Raw genomic sequence first — 20,590 nt, forward strand, 5'->3', positions numbered from 1 at the left:
GAAGGTGGAAAGTTTTAAGTTCCTGGGTGTACACATCACAGACAAACTGAAATCGTCCATCCACACAGATAGTGTGGTGAAGAAGGCGTGACAGCGCCTCTTCAACCTCAGGAGGCTGAAGAAATTTGGCTTGACACCTAAAACCCTGACAAACTTTTACAGCTGCACAATCGAGAGCATCCTGTTGGGCTGTATCACTGCCTGGCACGGCAACTGCCCCGCCCTCAACCGCAAGGCTCTCCAGAGGGTGGGTCTGCACAACGCATCACCGGGGGAAAACTACCTGCCCTCCAGGACACTAGGCAAGTCAGTTAAGAACAAATTCTTATTTTCAATGACAGCCTAGTAACAGTGGGTTAACTGCCTGTTCATGGGCAGAACGACCGATTTGTACCTTGTCAGCTCGGGAGTTTGAACTTGCAACCTTCTGGTTACTAGTCCAACACTCTAACCACTAGGCTACCCTACCACCCCTATATGTACATATTCTTCTGCCATCCCTTTAGATTTGTTTTTGTTTTGTTTTCTTACCCCTTTTTCTCCCCAATTTCATGGTATCCAATTGGTAGTTACAGTATTGTCTCATTGCTGCAGCTCCTGTATGGACTCTGGAGAGGCGAAGGTCGAGAGCCTCGTGTCCTCCGAAACACAACCCAACCAAGCCACACTGCTTCTTGACACAATGCTCACTTAACCCGGAAGCCAGCCGCACCAATGTGTCAGAGGAAACACCGTACACCTGGCGACCATGTCAGCGTGCACTGCGTCCGGCCCGCCACAGGAGTCGCTAGTGCGTGATGGGACAAGGACATCCCTGCTGACCAAACCCTCTCCTAACCCGGAAGATGCTGGGCCAATTGTGCACAGCCCCATGGGTCTGCCGGTCGTAGCTGGCTGCGACAGAGCCTTGACTTGAACCTAGAATCTCTAGTGCCACAGCCTTAGACCAGTGCGCCACCCGGGAGGCCCCATCCCTTTAGATTTGTGTGTATTAGGTAGTTGTTGGGGAATTGTGAGATTACTTGTTAGATCTTACTGCACTTGTCGGAACTAGAAGCACAAGCAGTTCACTACACTCACATTAACTCTGCTAACCATGTGTATGTGACCAATAGCATTTGATTTGAACTTCCTTTGAACCCCTTTTGGCTTTATTTTGGTTGTCAAAGTGATTTTCTTTGTTAGTTCCCTTTGTTGTGAGTGACATTTGAAGTTTGTCTTGTAGGACGGTCACATTACTATCTAATCAACGCAACATTGACATTATCCCATCCCTGGTTAGCCACTATAGTCTTAAAAAGCCAAACCTAGGACAGTATCTGTCAATGAATTTCCAGCATTATGTCTGTCTGTGTCGTGCGTGCTTTGGTCTATCACTCAGTGTGTAGCCAGTTGATGTGGTAACCATATTGTGGGTTGACAGAAATACTTTCCCAAAAACCTTCTCAATTAAATGTTAACTGCAAAGTAGGCTTACCTGGCAGAAGTACACTACATAACCAAAAGTATGTGGACACCTTCTCATCGAAAATCTCATTCCAAAATCATGGGCCTTAATATGGAGTTGGTCCCCCCTTTGCTGCTACAACATCCTCCACTCTTCTGGGAAGGCTTTCCACTAGATGTTGGGACTTGCTTCCATGCCACAAGCATTAGTGAGGTCAGGCACTGATGTTTGGCGATTAGGCCTGGCTTTCCATTCAACCCAAAGGTGTTCGATAGGGTTGAGGTTAGGGCTCTGTGCAGGCCAGTCAAGTTCTTCCACACCGATCTTGACAAACCATTTCTGTATGGAGCTCGCTTTGTGCACTTGGGCATTGTCATCCTGAAACAGGAAAGGGCCTTCCCCAAACTGTTGCCACAAAGTTGGAAGCACAGAATCTTCTAGAACGTCATTGTATGCTGTAGCATTACGATTTCCCTTCACTGGAACTAAGGGGCCCGAACCATGAACTCAGAACATCCAATTTCGTTGTTTCGCTATGAATCAAAGTAATTTTAAGAGTGAAAAACCAGGACATTTTTAACTGAACATAATTTGGGAAACTATAAAACATAATGGGGAGGGTTGCAGATTTTATAAGGCCCCCGTTAGTTGTTTATTAACCATTATTTTACCAGGTATATTGACAGAAAACATAGTGCACTACTTTCTCCTAGTGAAGAGTTGCAGGGGAGAGAAAAGAAGAATGTTCCTACTTGAAAGCTAGAAAGAATGTATAGCTTGAGACATGCTTCATTTAAAGTAGCTCTCATGCTAGAAAAGGTTGGAGAGCCCTGCTCTATGAAGTATGCAACATGAGTTATTGCTTACTGCCTGTGCAAGATTAGGGTACAGGCAGCGTATCACTGGGTATCACAGCCAACAGACTCTGTGCCCTGGCAGTCTCCCGGTGCTGTCCCAAGCTGACCTGTTCTAACTTTACATCCTGTCTGTTTGGATAGCTGAGATCAGCTCAGGGCCTCCCAATGATGCTTGGTCCAGAAATTAAAGTGGAAATTGGTACGTGATTGTGCTGTTGGCTGGAATATGCCCCCCTCCTGTGGGATCATCCACCACCCAATCCAATCTCCTAAATACATATTAGCCACACACACCTCAAACCACTAACATGAGCACATTCCACACACTCCCCAAAAGACATGCCCCCCATACCACTGCACAGCATGACACATACACATAGTACACACACACACAGTACACACCAAACAACAAACCCTTCAACATCACTCACTTCAAGAAATATGTGATCCGAAGCAGCAATGACTTGTTGACTGTTTGAACTTTTAGTTTGTGTGTTTTATGCTTTTGTCTGTCTCGTCTGTCTCATGCTGTCTCGTCTGTCTCATGCTGTCTCATGCTGTCTGTCTGTCTCATGCTGTCTCGTCTGTCTCATGCTGTCTCGTCTGTCTCATGCTGTCTGTCTCGTCTGTCTCATGCTGTCTCGTCTGTCTCATGCTGTCTCGTCTGTCTCGTCTGTCTCATGCTGTCTCGTCTGTCTCATGCTGTCTGTCTGTCTCATGCTGTCTGTCTCATGCTGTCTCGTCTGTCTCATGCTGTCTCGTCTGTCTCATGCTGTCTCGTCTGTCTCATGCTGTCTCGTCTGTCTCATGCTGTCTCGTCTGTCTCATGCTGTCTCGTCTGTCTCATGCTGCTGTCTGTCTCATGTCTGTCTCGTCTGTCTCATGCTGTCTCGTCTGTCTCATGCTGTCTCATGCTGTCTCGTCTGTCTCATGCTGTCTCGTCTGTCTCATGCTGTCTGTCTGTCTCATGCTGTCTGTCTCGTCTGTCTCATGCTGTCTCGTCTGTCTCATGCTGTCTCGTCTGTCTCATGCTGTCTGTCTGTCTCATGCTGTCTCGTCTGTCTCATGCTGTCTCGTCTGTCTTGTCTCATGCTGTCTGTCTCATGCTGTCTCGTCTGTCTCATGCTGTCTCATGCTGTCTCGTCTGTCTCATGCTGTCTCGTCTGTCTCATGCTGTCTCGTCTGTCTCATGCTGTCTCGTCTGTCTCATGCTGTCTCGTCTGTCTCATGCTGTCTCGTCTGTCTCATGCTGTCTCGTCTGTCTCATGCTGTCTCGTCTGTCTCATGCTGTCTGTCTGTCTCATGCTGTCTGTCTCATGCTGTCTGTCTGTCTCATGCTGTCTCGTCTGTCTGTCTGTCTCATGCTGTCTCGTCTGTCTCATGCTGTCTGTCTGTCTCATGCTGTCTCATCTGTCTCATGCTGTCTCATGCTGTCTCGTCTGTGTCATGCTGTCTCGTCTGTCTCATGCTGTCTGTCTCATGCTGTCTGTCTGTCTCATGCCGTCTGTCTCGTCTTTCTCATGCTGTCTGTCTCGTCTGTCTCATGCTGTCTCGTCTGTCTCATGCTGTCTCGTCTGTCTCATGCTGTCTGTCTGTCTGTCTCATGCTGTCTGTCTCATGCTGTCTGTCTCATGCTGTCTCATGCTGTCTCATGCTGTCTGTCTCATGCTGTCTCATGCTGTCTCGTCTGTCTCATGCTGTCTCATCTGTCTCATGCTGTCTCATCTGTCTCATGCTGTCTCATGCTGTCTCGTCTGTCTCATGCTGTCTGTCTGTCTCATGCCGTCTGTCTCGTCTTTCTCATGCTGTCTGTCTCGTCTGTCTCGTGCTGTCTCGTCTGTCTCATGCTGTCTCGTCTGTCTCATGCTGTCTGTGTCTGTCTCATGCTGTCTGTCTGTCTGTCTCATGCCGTCTGTCTCGTCTGTCTCATGCTGTCTGTCTCGTCTGTCTCATGCTGTCTGTCTTGTCTATCTCATGCTGGTTGTCTCATGCTGTCTGTCTGTCTCGTCTCGCATGCTGTTTGTCTCATGCTGTCTGTCTGTCTCGTCTCTCATGGCATCTGTCTCGTCTCTCATGGCATCTGTCTCGTCTCTCATGGTATCTGTCTCGTCTCTCATGGTATCTGTCTCGTCTCTCATGGTATCTGTCTCGTCTCTCATGGCATCTGTCTCGTCTCGTGCTGTCTGTCTCGTGCAGTCTGTTTTCATGCTGTCTCGTCTGTCTCATTCTGATTGATCCTATGTGTTCTACAGCTACTCTTCCAGGAGACAAACCCAGGGGTGCGCTATGAGTACACCATCCATAGAGAGACACTTCTGGACTCAGACAATGACGTCCCTATCCCCGGTTTCTTCTGGAAGTATGGCTCATGGACTGAGTGCAGTGCCACCTGCGGGACAGGTAAGACATCAATAATGGTGGTTGGCTACTATGGATGTTTACCCAGAGATGTAGTTCATTATATCCTACTGGCCTACTATTTACAACACATCCAGGTTATCATGCATGACTGGCTTTGCTTAGTCTCTTATGGGTCATGTTACAATGTACTACTTCACTAGATAATTAAAACCTGGACAACGGTTTTGAGCTTTGAACTTTTTAAAATGACATTTTTAAAGACCCAGGTGTGAATCCAACTTTGGTCTTGATTTCTTTATAAAGTATATTGGAGGTTAATTGTTGTTTTACTCTTTTAGTTTGAGTCATGACCAAGAACATTACTATTTTAGCGTGAGTCACAACCAACAACATTAAAAGGGTGTTGTGGTGAAACTATGGAATCCCTGAGTGGAGGGTAGTGAAGGATGCCAACGGCATGGAATCCCTGAGTGGAGGGTAGTGAAGGATGCCAACGGCATGGAATCCCTGAGTGGAGGGTAGTGAAGGATGCCAACGGCATGGAATCCCTGAGTGGAGGGTAGTGAAGGATGCCAACGGCATGGAATCCCTGAGTGGAGGGTAGTGAAGGATGCCAACGGCATGGAATCCCTGAGTGGAGGGTAGTGAAGGATGCCAACGGCATGGAATCCCTGAGTGGGTAGTGAAGGATGCCAACAGCGTGGAATCCCTGAGTGGAGGGTAGTGAAGGATGCCAACGGCATGGAATCCCTGAGTGGGTAGTGAAGGATGCCAACAGCGTGGAATCCCTGAGTGGAGGGTAGTGAAGGATGCCAACAGCGTGGAATCCCTGAGTGGAGGGTAGTGAAGGATGCCAACAGCGTGGAATCCCTGAGTGGAGGGTAGTGAAGGATGCCAACTGAGTGGGTAGTGAAGGATGCATGGAATCCCTGAGTGGAGGGTAGTGAAGGATGCCAACAGCGTGGAATCCCTGAGTGGAGTGGGTGTGAAGGATGCCCCTGGAATCCCTGAGTGGAGGGTAGTGAAGGATGCCAACAGCATGGAATCCCTGAGTGGAGGGTAGTGAAGGATGCCAACAGCATGGAATCCCTGAGTGGAAGTGAAGGATGCCCTGGAATCCCTGAGTGGAGGGTAGTGAAGGATGCCAACAGCGTGGAATCCCTGAGTGGAGGGTAGTGAAGGATGCCAACAGCGTGGAATCCCTGAGTGGGTAGTGAAGGATGCCAACAGCGTGGAATCCCTGAGTGGGTAGTGAAGGATGCCAACAGCGTGGAATCCCTGAGTGGAGGGTATTTCTAATACAAGGCCTTGTTGAATTTCGTGGCTGATTATTGTTGAACATGATTCACTCATCACCCTCACGCATATTGAACCCACATGAACCCCTCAAAGATGCAACATAGTCATACTCGGAGGAAAACCTTTCCAGCTAATTATTCTGATTTGAGAGTAATCCAACACTGCCTTCCTTAATGGTAAGTTTGAAGTTTAAAAGGAACATTTTGTATAAGAGAGCTTTCACCAGGTATTCGAGAATTCCTTACATTGCTTACTGTAGTAGTGAATTTCCACAGGCTATGAGAAAAACGTCTTTCTACCTCAAAGAAGCAAGTCTCAAATGGGGTAATTTCGATCCACACAGTAACAACGAGCTTCAATCACTCGACAGAACGTGAAAATCACTGCCACTCTTTTTATTTTTTTTATTCTACTGTATTCATTGAACCATCCAGTCATCTTGTTCCATCTACTTTTGCAGGAAATACTTTGACAGTTTCTTACTTTAACTAGTCCCTGTGGAACGCATATTTAAAACTTTAAATTGTATTGAATTTTTTAGCATATGCAATGATCGACAGGAAAATCCCTCATTATGTTATTAATGTTTTCTGAATAATATTACCTGAGTTTTCTTACTTAAACTGGCTTAAGGGTCATGGAGTGATGCAGTTACACATAATTCCATAGTGGAAGGAAAATTGGGTGGTAATGCTTGTCCAGATTGCATTTTCTATCATGTCAAAGTTTTCAAAAAGTCTTTGATGTTTTCCTGTGACATGCTCCTGTAGACCTCAATGCGTATTTCTCTTGGGGCTCTAACCTTCTTCAGTTGAACCAGAAAGCAACCACATGATAATCGATTACAAATGGTTTGGATGAGTAAAGAATCTTAATGTACAGACTATTCTTACGCTAATGCTTTGCTATTCAGTAGTTATGAAAGTGTCTTCTGGCTCGCAAATCCTGCCGGCCAGAATCAATTATTAAACAGGATAGAATTAATTATTAACTTGTCATTAAAGTCAACCAAAAGGTACTTGAATGTGCTCTCACCGAAATTCTGCAAAGGATGAAACGTTTTTAATCAAGTTGCCCTCATCTGGAATATGATTCTCAAGGATCAAAGGCTGTGTAGTAATTCAGTAATTACATTGACTGTACTGCCTTAAAAAAGACCTTCTCAAATGGAGTGGAAAACTGATATGCTGCAAGGATTCTATGACTTATGAGAAGTAACCTCTGCATCGCCTGTCCTTTTACACTCCTGGGAATTGACCTGTATGGAGAGGGCTACATTGAAATGTTTCTTACAGAGGTAATATGGAATGCATAACCATGGTAGCAATGAAAAGGGAACAGTTTGGCATTTATGGGAACATTATTAGACTAAAGGTGAGGACAAAACAGTTCACCTAACACAAGACTGAATTCAAACCTTACACTGTTGATTCGATGTGCATTTTAAATCAACTTTTCCGCCACATTTGTTCAAAACGAAATCTGAAAATGCTCTGGATACATTCAGTAACAAGAATATTCTTGGAGAATTTGGGGAAGGTGCAACATAAGGCACAATAATTCCAGGAGTTTGAGTGAGAAGTCTAACTGGCGTCTCCAAGTGGCCACAAACCTCTCCAAAGTGTGCACAGTTCCTAAGTAATTTCAACACACGTTTATGACTCAGTCTTCAACTATGAGGTGCTTTGATCTCTCCTAGCTGTGTCAATGAGGAATTAGAACACACACTCTTTGGAACACAGCCAAGCATCCCCGCCTTCACACAATTGCTGTTGTTGTCTAAACGATTCAAACACGATCCATTATAAATCACGATCTGGGTCAGGTGGACATCATTTGAAAGCTTCTATTGTCAACATGACTAGCTAAATGATAAAATATGATCTTACAGTATTAGGCTTTCACAATTCAGAGAAGCAGATGGTAATTTTGGTGCACATAGAATGGAGTCATGAGTGCATTCAGTTGCGTGGTCCGTGGAACATTTTCTTTACAATACAACAAACACAGGCTCATTCTGTTCAAGGCAACCCAGGGTATAATGCCATAACATCTTGTAACTGTACATCAGACATAGCGATCCTAAATGTTGACACTACATATCATAAAACTAATATATATATGAAGTGCACATTTGGAGTCAGAGGTGTTTGGCTTGCTTGTATTTCATTATGATTCTCAACTTTCAAAATACATTGAGTCATCTTAATTGACAGCATTTCCCTTACTCAGACAACAACGACAAACAAAACAACAGCTGTGAAGCGGAGAGCCTGAGCTCTGACGTCATGTATAGCATGTTACTGTACAGCCACTGAGCTCTGACGTCATGTATAGCATGTTACTGTACAGCCACTGAGCTCTGACGTCATGTATAGCATGTTACTGTACAGCCACTGAGCTCTGACGTCATGTATAGCATGTTACTGTACAGCCACTGAGCTCTGACGTCATGTATAGCATGTTACTGTACAGCCACTGAGCTCTGACGTCATGTATAGCATGTTACTGTACAGCCACTGAGCTCTGACGTCATGTATAGCATGTTACTGTACAGCCACTGAGCTCTGACGTCATGTATAGCATGTTACTGTACAGACACTGAGCTCTGACGTCATGTATAGCATGTTACTGTACAGACACTGACTTCTAATTTCGGTACTTATTGGTGTCCAAATCTGCCATTTTCAAACCGTGGAAAGGGATACTTTTGGCCTTTCCAAAGGGAGAAAGTTAATTGGCCATTTCGTCCAAGACAAGTCTGCTAATGTGTAACTGGCACTTTCAAAGGTGCCATGTAGAAACGCAGTCTGACTTTCAGATTGGATACGTATTGAGTTAATTAGAATGAAGGGTAAATGGTTTGCATCCAAGTCCCAAATGGTTTTAACCAAACGACAGAGCACTCAAGGGGAACTAAAGCAAAAGGCAATGTTGTGGGCTGATACTCCTTCGGTTCCCCAAGAGTGCCTCTAGGAATAAGACCATCTGTCTGCATCATGGCTGGCTGACTCACTGAAATAGGTTTTGGGAGAAGTTTCCCAAACGTTCCTTTTCTTTCTGCCACCTATCTAACAGCGGTGTCCTGACAGCGGTGTTCTGAAGTTAGGAGGGCATTGCAATGGAGAGAGTCGCAGCTTAATCGCCAGGAGAGCAGAGGGCCATGACCAGACTCCACAAACATCCACAGCTTTTGACTGCAGCATAAATACTCTCCTGGCCGAACTGGTTATTTAATTATCTCACTGAATATTGACTATTCAATCACTATTCTGAATGGCAGTGAAGGCTATGATTTAGGAAGTGGATATTCAGCCGGCAGATCCAAAGGTTAACGCTGCAATATGTAACTTTTTGGGCGTCCGGATAAAATTGACATAGAAATAGGAGTTATAGATCTGTCATTCTCATTGGAGGCAAGTCTGAGAAGCTGCAGGACTGTTCTTTATGTGCTATTTCTATGCTTCTCGTTTTGTTTTGTTTTTTGCGTCTTTTACTTTCGGTTTTGTACATCAGCTTCAAACAGCTGAAAATACAATATGTTTGGTTATGTAAAATATACTTCACAGTGGTTTAGATGGTACAGTGATTCTCTACACTAGACTTGCTTGTTTTGTCACAAACTGAAATTAGGCGAACTATTAGAATTTTAGCAACTAGGAAAGGGCAGAGCGATTTCTGCATAGTACATCTTTTAAGTTAGGCATAGGGGCGGGGCGGCAGGTAGCCTAGTGGTTACAGCATTGGACTAGTTCCCGGAAGGTTGCAAGATCAAATCCCCGAGCTGACAAGGTTAAAAATCTGTTGTTCTGCCCTTGAACAAGGCAGTTACCCCACTATTCCTAGGCCGTCATTGAAAATAATAATTTGTTCTAAAAGGACTCATTTGGAGAAGGTTAGGTTAAGGTTTATGGGTGAGGTTAAGATTATACATTTAAAGGTTTGGCAAGCCGCCATCTGGAACCATTCAATGTTGTGTAGTGTATTCAGGACCCTTGACTTTTTCCACGTTTTATTTTAAACTACACACAATACCCCATAATGACAATGTGAAAAGCAAATTTAATACAAATAAAAAACAGAAATACCTTATTTTAAGTATTCAGACCCTTTGCTATGAGGCTTGAAATTGAGCTCTGTTTTATCCTGTTTCCATTGATCAAACTTGAGATGTTTCTACAGCATGATAGGAGTCCACCTGTGGTAAATTCAATTGATTGGACATGATTTGGAAAGGCACACACCTGTCTATATAAGGTCCCACAGTTGTCAGTACATGTCAGAGCAAAAACCAAGCCATCAGGTCGAAGAAATTGTCCGGAGAGCTCAGAGACAGGATTGTGTAGAGGCACAGACCTGGGGAAGGGTACCAAAACATTTCTGCAGCATTGAAGGTACACAAGAACACAGTGGACTCCATCATTCTTAAATGGAAGAAGTTTGGAACCACCAAGACTCTTCCTAGAGCTGGCTGGTTGGCCAAACTGAGCAATTGGGGGAAGAGGGCCTTGGTCAGGGAGGTGACGAACAACCCGATGGTCACTCTTACAGAGCTCTAGAGTTCCTCTGTGGAGATGGGAGAATCTTCCAGAAGGACAACCATCTCTGCAGCACTCCATCAATCAGGCCTTTATGGTAGAGTGGCCAGATGGAAGCCACTCCTCAGTAAAATGCACATCACAGACCACTTGGAGTTTGCTAGAAGGCACCTAAAGGACTCTCGGACCATGAGAAACAAGATTATCTGGGCTGGTGAAACCGAGATTGAACTCTTTGGCCTGAATACCAAGCTTCACATCTGGAGGAAACCTGGCACCATCCCTACGGTGAAGCATGGTGGTGGCAGCATCATGCTGTGGGGATGTTTTTCAGCGGCAGGGACTGGGAGACTAGTCAGGATCGAGGGAAAGATGAACGGAGCAAAGTACAGAGAGAGATCCTTGATGAAAACCTGCTCCAGAGCACTCAGGGCCTCAGACTGAGGCTGAAGGCTCACTTTCCGACAGGACAATGACCCTAAGCACACAGCCAAGACAATGCAGGAGTGGCTTTGGGACAAGTCTCTGAGTGGCCCAGCCAGAACACGGACTTGAACCCGATCAAACATCGCTGAAGAGACTTGAAAATAGCTGTGCAGCGATGCTCCCCATCCAGACAAAGTTTGAGAGGATCTGCAGAAAAGAATGGGAGAAACTCCCCAAGTACAGGTGTGCCAAGCTTTGTGTCATGCCCAAGACGACTCAATGCTGTAATCGCTGCCAAAGGTGCTTCAACAAAGTACTGAGTAAAGGGTCTGAATACTTATGCAATTGCAATATTTACATTAAAAAATTGTAGAAGTTAGCAAAAATTTGTAAAACAGTTTTTGCTCTGTCATGATGGGCTATTGATTGTAGACTGTGGGGGGGGGACAGTTTAATCCATTTTAGAATAAGACTAACGCAGCAAAATATGGAAAAAATCAAGAGGTGTGTTGTGTACACAGTACCAGTCAAAAGTTTGGACACACCTACTCATTCAAGGGTTTTTCTTTATTTTTACTATGTTCTACATTGTAGAATGATAGTGAAGACATAAACTATGAAATAACATACTGAATCATGTAGTAACCCAAAAAATGTTAAACAAATCCAAATATATTTTAGATTCTTAAAAGTAGCCACCCTTTGCCTTGATGACAGCTTTGCACACTCTTGGCATTCTCTCAACCAGCTTCAACTGGAATGTTTTTCCAGCAGTCTTGAAGGAGTTCCCACATTTTCCTTCACTCTGCGGTCCAACTCATCCCAAACTTTCTCAATTGGGTTGAGGTCGGGTGATTGTGGAGGCCAGGTCATCTGATGCAGCACTCCATCACTCTCCGTCTTGGTCAAATAGCCCTTACACAGCCTGTTGAAAAACAAATGATAGTCCCACTAAGGGCAAACCAGATGGGATGGCATATCGTTGCAGAATACTGTGGTAGACATGCTGGTTAAGTGTGCCTTGAATTCTAAATAAATCACAGACAGTGTCACCAGCAAAGCACCATCACACCTCCGCCTCCATGCTTCACGGTGGGAACCACGCATGCGGAGATCATCCGTTCACCTACTCATCCGTTCACCTATTCACAAAGACACAGTTGTTAGATCCAAAAATCTCACATTTGGACTCATCAGACCAATGGAACGATTTCCACCTGTTTAATGTCCATTGCTCGTGTTTCTTGGCCCAAGCAAGTTTCTTCTTCTTATTGGTGTCCTTTAGTAGTGGTTTCTTAGCAGCAATTCGACCATGAAGGCCTGATTTCACGCAGTCTCCTCTGAACAGTTGATGTTGAGATGTCTGTTACTTGAACTCTGTGAAGCATTTATTTGGGCTGCAATTTCTGAGGCTGGTAACTGATGATGTTATCCTCTGCAGCAGATGTAACTCTGGGTCTTCCTTTCCTGTGGCGGTCCTCATGAGAGCCATTTTCATCATAGTTCTTGATGGTTTTTGGGACTGCACTTGAAGAAACTTTCAAAGTTCTTAAAATGTTCCCGGATTGATTGACCTTCATGTCCTAAAGGAATGATGGACTGTCGTTTCTCTTTGCTTATTTGAGCTGTTCTTGCCATAATATGAACTTGGTATTTTACCAAATAGGGTTATCTTCTGTATACTACCCCTACCTTGTCACAACACAACTGATTGGCTCAAATGCATTAACGAGGAAAGAAAATGTACTTTTAACAAGGCAGCTTCATTAAATAGTACCCGCAAAACACCAGACTCAACGTCAACAGTGAAGAGGCGACTTCGGGATGCTGGCCTTCTAGACAGTTCCTCTGTCCAGTGTCTGTGTTCTTTTTCCAATCTTAATCTTTTCTTTTTATTGGCCAGTCTGAGATATTGCTTTTTCTTTGCGACTCTGCCTAGGAGGCCAGCATCCTGGAGTCACTTCTACACTGTTGACATTGAGTCGGGTGTTTTGCTGGTACTATTTAATGAAGCTGCCAGTTAAGGACTTGTGAGGCGTCTGTTTCTCAAACTAGACACTCTAATGTACTCTTTCTATTCTGGTTAGAGCCAGGAATAGCCTTCATTTCTCAGAACAAGAATAGGCTGACGAATTTCAGAAGAAAGGTCTTTGTTTCTGGCCATTTTGTGCCTGTAATCGAACCCACAAATGCTGCTGCTCCAGATACTCAACTAGTCTAAAGAATGCCAGTTTTATTGCATTTTTAATCAGGGCAACAGTTTTCAGCTGTGCTAACATAATTGCAAAAGGGTTTTCTTAAAAGGGAAACTGAACTTGTACTGTCAGTGTAATAAGATGTCTTATGTTGGTCTGCCTTATCTCAACTTTGAGTGTGTCCCTTTTATTTTTTGATCAATGATCAATTAGCCTTTTTAAATGATTAACTTGGATTAGCTAACACATCGTGCCATTGGAACACAGGAGTGATGGTTGCTGATAATGGGCCTCTGTATGCCTATGTAGATATTCCATAAAAATCAGCTACAATAGTCATTTACAACATTAACAATGTCTACACTGTATTTCTGATCAATTTTATGTTGTTTTAATGGACAAAAAAAATTGCTTTTCTTTCAAAAACAATGACATTTCTCAGTGACCTCAAACTTTTGAATGGTAGTGTATATCCAACATCTGTACTTGGCTTGAGCCTCTGTATTTATTCAGTCTCTTCCTGGAAGCTCTCGCAGTTGGCATATTAATGAGTTCCAGTGGGCCTGTCCCATCCACTTACAGTTAACAATCAATGTCTTTTCAGTGTTTCCAGTGTTACAGTATATTCCTATGCTGCATTATATAAGGGGCATGGAAGACTACATACAATTTTTTATGATCTTTTACAGTTAATGGCAGACCACTAAACGGATGTGATTCTACTAAGGTTAGGTTATGTTTGATGTCCAGCCTCTTGTCGTACTGAAGTTGTCTGTCAGCTAAGGCTGGGTATGTGTCCTTTGAGAGGTATTCAGAGCAGTCTGTCAGCTGAGGCTGGGTATGTGTCCTTTGAGAGGTATTCAGAGCAGTCTGTCAGCGAAGGCTGGGTATGTGTCCTTTGAGAGGTATTCAGAGCAGTCTGTCAGCTAAGGCTGGGTATGTGTCCTTTGAGAGGTATTCAGAGCAATCTGTTAGCCAAGACTGGGTATGTGTCCTTTGAGAGGTATTCAGAGCAGTCTGTCAGCTAAGGCTGGGTATGTGTCCTTTGAGAGGTATTCAGAGCAGTCTGTCAGCTGAGGCTGGGTATGTGTCCTTTGAGAGGTATTCAGAGCAGTCTGTCAGCTGAAGGCTGGGTATGTGTCCTTTGAGAGGTATTCAGAGCAGTCTGTCAGCTAAGGCTGGGTATGTGTCCTTTGAGAGGTATTCAGTCTGTCAGCTAAGGCTGGGTGTGTCCTTTGAGAGGTATTCAGAGCAATCTGTTAGCCAAGACTGGGTATGTGTCCTTTGAGAGGTATTCAGAGCAGTCTGTCAGCTAAGGCTGGGTATGTGTCCTTTGAGAGGTATTCAGAGCAGTCTGTCAGCTGAGGCTGGGTATGTGTCCTTTGAGAGGTATTCAGAGCAGTCTGTCAGCGAAGGCTGGGTATGTGTCCTTTGAGAGGTATTCAGAGCAGTCTGTCAGCTAAGGCTGGGTATGTGTCCTTTGAGAGGTATTCAGAGCAGTCTGTCAGCTAAGGCTGGGTATGTGTCCTTTGAGAGGTATTCAGAGCAATCTGTTAGCCAAGACTGGGTATGTGTCCTTTGAGAGGTATTCAGAGCAGTCTGTCAGCTAAGGCTGGGTATGTGTCCTTTGAGAGGTATACAGAGCAGTCTGTCAGCTAAGGCTGGGTATGTGTCCTTTGAGAGGTATTCAGAGCAGTCTGTCAGCTAAGACTGGGTATGTGTCCTTTGAGAGGTATTCAGAGCAGTCTGTCAGCTAAGACTGGGTATGTGTCCTTTGAGAGGTATTCAGAGCAGTCTGTCAGCGAAGGCTGGGTATGTGTCCTTTGAGATGTATTCAGAGCAGTCTGTCAGCTAAGGCTGGGTATGTGTCCTTTGAGAGGTATTCAGAGCAGTCTGTCAGCTAAGGCTGGGTATGTGTCCTTTGAGAGGTATTCAGAGCAGTCTGTTAGCCAAGACTGGGTATGTGTCATTTGAGAGGTATTCAGAGCAGTCTGTCAGCTAAGGCTGGGTATGTGTCCTTTGAGAGGTATTCAGAGCAGTCTGTTAGACAAGACTGGGTGTGTGTCCTTTGAGTTATTCAGAGTATCTATGTTCCCGAGTAGAGAAGTCTCAATTAGTCCTTTGTCTGCAACGCAACCAGAGGTCAAAGGGGTTATCTGACCACACTCTTGTGTGCTTGCATTATGCAAATGTTTCACAGATTTTCCGGTGTCAACTGTCCTATCTGTTATGTGTTCGTAGCATTTACTGTCTACCTCAGGATATAGGGCACATTTGCCCTAGCCAGTGACGGGAGAGATAATGCAATAATGAGAGCATTGCGTAACTGTTTAAAGGGCATTTTTAAGACAGCAGGTGCCCCAAAATATTACTCCCTGACGGCTTTTTGTGAATATGGTTTATTTTGTTATTTGTTTCTTGGGGGTTTTCATCCATAATGCATTGTTTGCTAGCTGATGAATATGTTTATTTAGACATTTAAGTCATTTATCAGATGTTCTTATCCAGAGAGACTTCCAGTTACATTCATCTGAAAATAGCTATGTGGGACAACCACATATCACAGTCATAGTAAGTACAGGTTTTCCTCAAAGTGGCAATCAGCAAAGTCAGAGCTACTAAGGAGGGGGGGGGCTATATTTCCAATCTGGCATTGTCAAGACAGATGGACTGTTTATTCTTTTCAATTCGCTGCAATTATTTGTTGGGTAGATACTCAAGACACTTGAGAGAGAACTGTCTTGATCACTCTGAATCAGACCTGACCTATTCTATACTGAACAAAAATATAAATCAAACATGCAACAATTTCAACGATTTTACCCTCTTACGGTTCATATATGGAAATCAGTCAATTTAAATGAATTAATTAGGCCCTAATCTATGGATTTCACATGACTGGGCAGGGGCGCAGCCAAGGGTGCACCTGGGAGAGATAGGCCCACCCACATGGGAGCCAGGCCCACCCACTGGGGAGCTAGGCTCAGCCAATCAGAATGAGTTTTTCCTCACAAAAGGGCATTATTACAGACAGAAATACTCCTCAGTTTCATCAGCTGTCCGGGTAGCTGGTCTCAGACGATCCCGCAGGTGAAGAAGCCGGATGTGGAGGTCCTGGGCTGGTGTGGTTACATGTGGTCTGCGGTTGTGAGGCCGGTTGGACGTACTGCCAAATTCTCTAAAACGATGTTGGAGGTGGCTTATGGTAGAGAAATTAACATTAAATTTTCTGGCCACAGCTCTGGTCGACATTCCTGCAGTCAGCATGCCAATTGTACACTCCCTCAACTTGAGACATTTGTGGCGTTGTGTGAAAAAAAAACTGCACATTTTAGAGTGCCCTTTTATTGTCCCCAGCACAAGGTGCACCTGTGTGATGATTATGCTGTTCAAACAGCTTCTTGATATGCCACATCTGTCAGGGGGATGGATTATCTTGGAGAAATGCTCACTTAAAGGAATGTAAACAAATTTGTGCACAAGATTTGAGAGAAAGAGAAAGATTTTTGTGCGTATGGAACACTTTACATGTTGCGTTTTATATTTTTGTTCAGTATAGTTGGTTGTTTTCAGTGTCTGCTCTCCTGCTAGTTACTCAACCAGCATCTTTCCTGATAAGTGATGATCGCACAGAATGCTAATGTTGTTCACTTTCAGCCTGACTTACCCCACGTGGACTGAGGAAGAGGTTGCTTAAGTTCCTTGGTACTCTGCATTAGGGCTTAGAGAGAGCAGCATCTTGTAGTCAGGCTATTGAACTTCCGAAAGTCTTCACAGATGTGGGGCATGTAAGTCAGTATGAAGAAAACAAAACTACTGAAGAGCCCCACTGTTTAGATGTTCTCAGTTATCATTGTTGAGGATCCCCCTTAGCTTGGGGAGAAGTGAACAACATGCTGCTAGTATTCATCTCATCTTTCTCATAGAAAATGAGTTTCTGCCCAGCGTGTCTAGGGCAGTCCCAATAGGCCCAGTGTTTATATAGGACTTTTGCCAATACTCCAAGTATAAATCTTCATAATCCTACCCTGGAGGAAAGACAAATTGTTCATTATCATTAGTTGTGGCTTATGTAATGTACTGAAGGCTCTCTCCTGTATATGCTTGTATATGCTGTGTTTGAACTCCTTCAGGTTTAAAAAGGGGCCAAAAAGAGATCCGAAATGACCTCAGTCTTGCCTCACTGGTTCCCAACTTTTGATTGGTCTAGAGGAGCAGCTAATTACTTATTTGGTATTGACCACAGCATTGCGATTCACTGTCTACCAGGCATGCAGTCCAGTTTTAGAATTTGGAGATGAGATGACAACTTGGGATTTTGAACGTGTTAAATTCGAAAAACTCATGCCAGTTGGGGCATCTGTATGCCTCTGAGTGCATGTGTCATTCATTACTATGATTGAAGACTGGCATGATGTGGCTGAATTCCCAAAGATAATTACAAATTAGACTTCATGGAACGACCCTTTTTGTTTTGTTCACTCGTTTATTAAATGAGTTTAAGGTCAAAACCTAAGAATATCTCATGACTGCACGGCCAGACACGACTCCAACACCATCATTAAGTTTGCCGATGACACAACAGTGGTAGGCCTGATCAACGACGAGACAGCATATAGGGGGGAGGTCAGAGACCTGACCGTATGGTGCAAGTACAACAACCTCTCCCTCAACATGATCATGACAAAGGAGATGATTGTGGACTACAGGAAAAGGAGGACCAAGCACGCGCCCATTCTCCTCGACGTTGCTGTAGTGGAACAGGTTGAGAGCTTCGAGTTCCTTGGCATCCACATCACCAACAATCTAACATGGTCCAAGCACACCAAGACAGTCGTGAAGAGGGCACGACAAAGCCTATTCCCCCTCAGGAGAATGAAAAGATTTGGCATGGGTCCTGAGATCCTCAAAAATTTCTACAGCTGCACCATCAAGAGCATCCTGATGGGTTGCATCACTGCCTGGTATGGCAATTGCTCGGCCTCCGACAGCATGGCACTACAGAGGGTAGTGTGTACAGCCCAGTACATCACTGGGGCTAAGCTTCCTGTCATCCAGGACCTCTATACCAGGCGATGTCAGGCAATTGTCAAAGGCTCCAGCCTTCCTAGTCATAGACAGTTCTCTCTGCTACCACACGGCAAGTGGTACCGGAGCACCAAGTTTAGGTCCAAGAGGCTTCTAAACAGATTCTACCCCCAAGCCATAAGACTCCTGAATATCTAATCAAATGGCTTCCCAGACTATTTGCACTGTCCCCCTCTTTTACACTGCTGCTACTCTCTGTTATTATCTATGCATAGTCACTTTAATAACTCTACCTACATGTACATATTACTTCAATTACCTCGACTAACCGGTGCCCCCGCACCTTGACTCTGTACCGGTACCCTCTAAATATAGTCTCTCTATTGTTATTTTACTGCTGCTCTTTAATTATTAACTTTTTATTTTATTTCTTCAAACGGAATTGTTGGTATTTCACTGTAAGTTCTACATCTGTTGTATTCGGCGTGTGTGACAAGTCAAATTTGATTTGAATGGGCACGTTAGTGGAAAAGAATCCTCTGAATACTTATTAGAATTTCTGTTTGTGATTTATTTTTCCTGTAGTATAATGATGATGACCAATTGTCTACAATGAATCTTCTGCCATGGAAGGCAACATGTGGACAATTAACATCCCACTGTAAATCATGGGTTTGGAGAGACCATTTAGCAGTATAGATTAATGCAGGATGAGGCCTACCCTGGTAACAAGCTGCACCAAATTCTGATGTGTTGACATCTGCTCAGGCACCATCTTTTTATTCACAAGAGACCTCCCGTATTAAATGAGACGCTTCTGCAATTAATTCAGTTTTAGGCCATTTGAGGTTGAAATTTGAGCACAGATGGTCTTGCTTCTCTATACAGTCTTCGAATTCTTTGAACAATCTCGAAGTGACTAAGAGCCTGTCTCTTTAGCGGGTACTCATAGGAGTATTGCAATTGAACTATAAGTGGGTTCAAAAAAATTGAGCCTTCTGGAGATTGGAGGCTCGATTTGAATTTCACAAATGCAGGATATTTAATGTGTGTGTGCTGGCATCATTCTTCTTTCCTGAAGGATGTTAAGTTGTTTCCTTCCATTTCACTACACAGACTAACCTATTTCTTTACTTTATCATTCAGTGCTCAACACACTGCCCCTCTGTGCCCTTTTATATAGGAATTTAGATTATAAAAAGTAACGTCACAAAACTAACAAATTGATTTAATTCAACTAGTAACGACCCCACATTGCATGCTGTTTTTCATTATAACAAGGACAAAAAAAGCAATTACAACAACTGTATCTGAATGCCTCTACTAAAGTGTATCTTTGACTAAGTCAATTATTTTTTTCTAAAGAATCGCACCGAACTGTGATGTCATTATCCTGAAGCATCTTTGTCCTCTGTTATAACCATGATGGCTTAATGGCTTTCTTTTTTGGAATACTGAGCCGTGGTGAATTCTTGGTATTTCTATGTAGGCGGCTGATGACATGCCTCCTACTGTAGTTGGACTGTAGTCTGCTTGTACACAGTACTCTCTGACTCTCCTCTGGTTTGTGATTACATTATCCCATATAAACTGATGTGGATAGCAGAGATGACTTTTATGCCAAATGGCCTTTCAAGAGATCATTGCCTTGCCTTGGAAGACTGTCTTTGCACCTTGTCGACTTGATGTCCTAGCTTTGCCAAGTGACAGATTTCAGATTAAATATGAACTGAGTAATACCAAGCATTAGGAACACCTTCCTAATATTAAGTTGCACCTGCTTTTGCCCACAGAACAGCCTCAATTCGACAAGGTATGGACTCTACAAGGCGTTCAACAGGGATTCTGGCCCATGTTGACTCCAATGCTTCCCACAATTGTCAAGTTGGCTAGATGTCTTTTGCGTGGTGGACCATTCTTGATACACACTGGAAACTGTTTAGTGTGGAAAAACCCAGCAGCTTTGCAGTTCTTGACACAAACCGGTGCGCCTGGTACCTACTACCATACCCCGTTCAAAGGCACTTTTATCTTTTGTCTTGCTCATTCACTGTCTGAATGGCACACATACACAATCCATGTCTCAAGGCTTAAAAATCCTTTTTTAATCCATCTCTTCCCCTTCATCTACACTGATTTGAAGTGGATTTAACAACTGACCTCAATAAGGGATCATAGCTTTCACCTGGATTCACCTGGTCAGTGTATATCATGGAAAGAGCAGGTGTTCTTAATGTTTTGTATACTCAGTGTCTAGTACATATTCTGTCTCTGGCGCAATGTAACCTCGTTTAGACTGTCTGGATAAGTAGTTCCCTCTTTCCCCAATGATAGTGGAGTAAATCTGAGATAGAGATTGGCATTACTCTGTATTTATCATATCAGAACATGATAGTTTACTATAGTGGTCACTGAATGTTTCATTTCCTATCATAGCAG

General features: G+C 43.9%; 1 protein-coding gene across 1 annotated transcript in view; it reads left to right on the plus strand.

Annotated features, from left to right (window-relative positions):
• The window catches only part of LOC112264251 (A disintegrin and metalloproteinase with thrombospondin motifs 12), a 160,798-nt gene that overhangs the window by 96,127 nt on the left and 44,081 nt on the right, over nt 1-20,590 (plus strand). The window contains 1 exon segment of the mRNA XM_042315279.1: nt 4,557-4,704. Coding sequence (XP_042171213.1) covers nt 4,557-4,704 — 148 coding nt within the window.

This window comes from Oncorhynchus tshawytscha, unplaced genomic scaffold, assembly GCF_018296145.1.
Source record: "Oncorhynchus tshawytscha isolate Ot180627B unplaced genomic scaffold, Otsh_v2.0 Un_contig_2941_pilon_pilon, whole genome shotgun sequence".
Taxonomy (NCBI): domain Eukaryota; kingdom Metazoa; phylum Chordata; class Actinopteri; order Salmoniformes; family Salmonidae; genus Oncorhynchus; species Oncorhynchus tshawytscha.